Below are 3645 nucleotides of genomic sequence, written 5' to 3'. Positions count from 1 at the left end.
TACAGAAGAATCTGCACGATAGACTAAGTTTGAGAAAAAGGCAAGTTCAGTTCACAGAAATCTACCAATGTCACTTCCTGAGTCATGACAAAAGTGCCAAGGTGATGGGAGATTTCAACAATGAGGGATGCTGGGAGAGGGGTTATGGAAACTCTCTGTACCATGTAAATCTAAAGTTAATCCACACGAAAAATTTATTACAAATAATAAAGATGCAGAGCAGTGTGAATAGTATGATGTGTACATATGCATATGTGTTTAAATGTGTATGCGTAGGGCCAGCCTGGTGGTGCAGCGGTTAAGTGCACACGTTCCACTTTGGCGGCCCGGGGTTCACCGGTTCGGATGTTGGGTGTGCACATGGCACCGCTTGGCATGCCATGCTGTGGTAGGCATCCCACATATAAAGTAGAGGAAGAAGAGTAAAGTAAAGTAGAAGACGGATGTTAGCTCAGAGCCAGGCTTCCTCAGCAAAAAGAGGAGGACTGGCAGCAGATGTTAGCTCAGGGCTAATCTTCCTCAAAAAAAAAAATGTATATGCGTAGGTTATATTTGGGAAGATAACCAAGAGGGACGTACGCAGGTTCTGAATACTGTTTTATTCCTACTAAATTTTGCTAAGGACTGAATTGAATTTCCCCCAAATTCATGTGTCAAAGCCCTAACCCCCAGTGTGATGGTATTTGGAGGTATCTGGAGGGATCTTTGGGAGGTTATTGGGGTCAGACGAGGTCATGCTAATGGGGCTCTTATGATGACAGTGGTGCCCTTATAAGAAGAGACGCCAGGGAACTGACTTTCTCAGGCCTGTGAGGACACAGCCAGGAGGTGGCCGTCTACAAGGCACGAAGAGAGCCCTCACCAGGAACCTAAAGGCTGACACCTTGATCTTGGACTTCCGACCGCCAGAACTGTGAGAAATAAATTGCTGTTGTTTAAGCCCCCCTAGTGTGTGGCATATTGCAATGGCGGCCCGAGCAGACTGAGGCACATTTTATGCTTCCTGTTTTAGACACTAACATTAAAATGATCCAGGGAAGGTGGAGAGGAGGCAGGGTCCAGACCCTAAGGGGAATGAGGGCAGGATTTTGGATGAGGAAGCGTCCCTGGCATGGGGACAGCACATCCATTGGACATGGAAGAGGCCATGCAAACCCCCTGAGAGCAGGGTCAGGGGTAGTGTGAGACCAGGTTGTAAGCTGATGATCGAGTCGGGGGCTTCCCCCATCTGCGGAGCCCACACCTGGCCTGAGCCTTTCTCCCATCTGAGCTCTGAACCTCAGCTCTGCTCTGAAGGGAGGAGACAGACCCCGCTTCCATCACAGGCCCTGAAGAGGAGAGGTTGCACCCTACCTGTGCCTTCTTTCTGGAACACGCTGATGGTCAGGCTCTGGGGTGCATCTGGACAGACAGACATAATTGTTCCCTTTTCAAGGACAAGAAAGCGGGTGTTGGCCCTTTCCCCACAGAACTTGAGAAATAAGAGCGGATGGAGTCGGTTATGCTCTTTCCTTCCTCCCCAGAGCCAGCTTGCAGGACCCAGCACCCACTATCCTGGGTTCTGCCTCCCCGTTCCCCTCCCCAACACCCACTGCCCTCAGGGACCCGGCCACCCTGGCCTGACACTCACAGGACACGTTGAGCTGGATGGTTCTCTCTGCGCTCACATCAGCTCCGGGTAAGGTCACTCGACAGGTGAGGTTGCTGCCATGGTCCTGGGGCTGTGGGGTGAGGGTGAGCACCGAGGTACGGGGAATCTTGGGGCCCTGGGAGGTGAGGGCCACCCCGAACCAGGAGAAGGTGGGGGGCGTCCCCCTCTCACAGGCCCATGGTGCAGTACAGGTAATGTTCTTGGGGTTGCCTGCTTCTAGGGTCTCCTGGATGTGGATGTCAGGTGTCTCTGTCAGAGCTGAGCAGGAGAGAGACAGAGACCAGGCCTGGAGGTGGGGCCCCCAAGGGTGACCCTAAGAACAACCTCTGCCTCAGGGCAACTGTCTCCTCCCCACCCAGCCTCAGCATCCTGTCCCCCTGGGTCCCTTCCAGGATGAGGAGCAGGGGTTCTCTCTCAGCCCCACCCTGGGGGCTCGCAGAACCCATCCACGTGTCCTCTCCTTGTCCCCATTCCTTACCTGGCACAATCACAGAGAGTTGGTTCTCTATGTAATTATATCTCACACGAGGCCCTCTTTCCACCCTAAAGAAGTATTTCCCCTCATCTCCTCTCTGTGCGTCTCTGATGTCCAGGGAGCAGCTGTAGTTCCTAATGTCCTGGAGGAGGTGGAATCGTCCCTGGGTCTTCGCCTCCACTTCACGATCTGGGTGGTTTGTGGCCACAGGAGCACCACGGTCTGTATTTGTACCTTCTCGGAACCAGTAGCCGTAAGCTGGGTCAGCATCACGCCATTCGTCCAAAGGATAGGAGAAGGTACAGGCCACAGAGACACACAGGCCCGCTTGCACCGTCACAGACTCCTGCACTCGCAGCTGGTATCTCAGGTCACGAGCCCGGGGCCCTGGCCACCCGTCCCAGCTCTCTTTGCCCCACTCTGCTGCCCACAGCAGGGGCGGCCACAGCAGCAGCAGGAGCAGCAGCAGCGGCATCTTTGGGGGGACGAGCCACAGGGCCTTGGTGTCACAGGACTGAGAGGAAGCCCCACCAGGAAGCCCAGGCTGAGGTCAGAAAGGTGACTGACCGCAGAAGAGGAACTTGACACTCACGTGCTGTTGGAGCTGGTGTGCTCCTTGGAGAATAAACAGTTCAACTTTCCAGACGGGGACCCAGTGGGGGTCGCAAAGAGCAAGGAGGACCCAACTCTCGCCTCCTGGCTCCCTCCCTGTGACCTGTCTCTCTCGCACAGCTGTCCACAACAGGAAAGCAGGCACTGCCTGGACAATCACAGCCTCTAGATGAGGGGCCGTCCCTCCAGGAGTGGGACGCAGGAGGGGCGGGTGGTGGAACCTCAAGGGGAGAAAGAGGGGAGGGGTCCCCCACCCCCGGGTGAGGGATGTGGTGACTGATGAATAAATGAACACGACCATCGCATCTTGAGCATCTACTCCTTTCAGGGGGGCGGCGTCAAAGGGACAATGGGACAGACTTTGTCTCTGTCCTGGAGAACTTCTCTAACACCCGGGGAGGCAGAGCAACCCCAGGCCCTTCCAGCTCCCGTCAGTACCGTGTGTGATGGTGGAAACACAGGCAGGGGCTCGTAGGAAACGCAATTGCTCTGTGCAGCCAGAAGGTGAGCTCCCAGGTATAAATGGCTGGAGTGGCGAGATCAGCTCACAAGGTGACCCCCATGCGTGGTCCCGGGGCTTTCTGAGCTGCCCGCAGCCCCCTGCTCCTGGCATCCTGGTGTTGACTGCTCAGGCCAGGCCTGAGATCCAGGTATCTGGAGCAAGATGACAGCACAGCATGACGTTGATGGGAAGCTGCAACTCTGGAGTCAAGGGGCCTGGCCCTGCTCCCCTCTAGGCCTCACTTTCCTCACTTGTCACATGGAGGGGTCCCCATTCTCAGCCGTCGTCGGTGAGAGAATCCAGTATGATGACGGACGTGGGCAGTCCTGCAGGTCAGTGCCTGGCCCTGCCCATTCCTCAGTGGTCATTCTGAGTAGAAACCTCAGCGATAAGCTCCGATGGTCA

General features: G+C 55.4%; 1 protein-coding gene across 3 annotated transcripts; it reads right to left on the bottom strand.

The window, feature by feature from the left end:
- Nucleotides 1–510: 510 nt before the first annotated feature.
- On the bottom strand, nucleotides 511–3571 carry LOC124231985 (sialic acid-binding Ig-like lectin 8). 3 transcript variants are annotated; one of them, XM_046648982.1, is made up of 3 exons: nucleotides 2130–3570; nucleotides 1631–1909; nucleotides 511–1401 (listed from the first exon to the last, which is right to left on the bottom strand). In XM_046648982.1, the coding sequence occupies exons 1-3, from the start codon at nucleotides 2599–2601 to the stop codon at nucleotides 1280–1282; spliced, it is 873 nt and encodes a 290-aa protein (XP_046504938.1). In that variant the 5' UTR covers nucleotides 2602–3570; the 3' UTR covers nucleotides 511–1279. The 3 variants fall into 3 exon arrangements, with proteins under 3 accessions (XP_046504938.1, XP_046504939.1, XP_046504937.1); XM_046648983.1 differs by having other exon boundaries at nucleotides 1261–1426; XM_046648981.1 differs by having other exon boundaries at nucleotides 1261–1909; nucleotides 2130–3571.
- Nucleotides 3572–3645: the final 74 nt, after the last annotated feature.

This window comes from Equus quagga, unplaced genomic scaffold (genome assembly GCF_021613505.1).
Source record: "Equus quagga isolate Etosha38 unplaced genomic scaffold, UCLA_HA_Equagga_1.0 HiC_scaffold_14886_RagTag, whole genome shotgun sequence".
Lineage (NCBI taxonomy): Eukaryota > Metazoa > Chordata > Mammalia > Perissodactyla > Equidae > Equus > Equus quagga.
Note: the sequence above shows the minus strand (reverse complement) of the source record. Positions and strands in the feature narration are given on the sequence as shown.

What these genes read in the sequence shown, in the direction of transcription:
- LOC124231985 (XM_046648981.1), bottom strand. Translation starts at nt 2,601, where the DNA reads ATGCCGCTGCTGCTGCTCCTGCTGCTGCTGTGGCCGCCCCTGCTGTGG. An exon ending in ACTCTCTGTGATTGTGCCAG is followed by an intron (nt 1,910 to 2,129) that starts GTAAGGAATGGG and finishes TCTCCTGCTCAG; the next exon opens with CTCTGACAGAGACACCTGAC.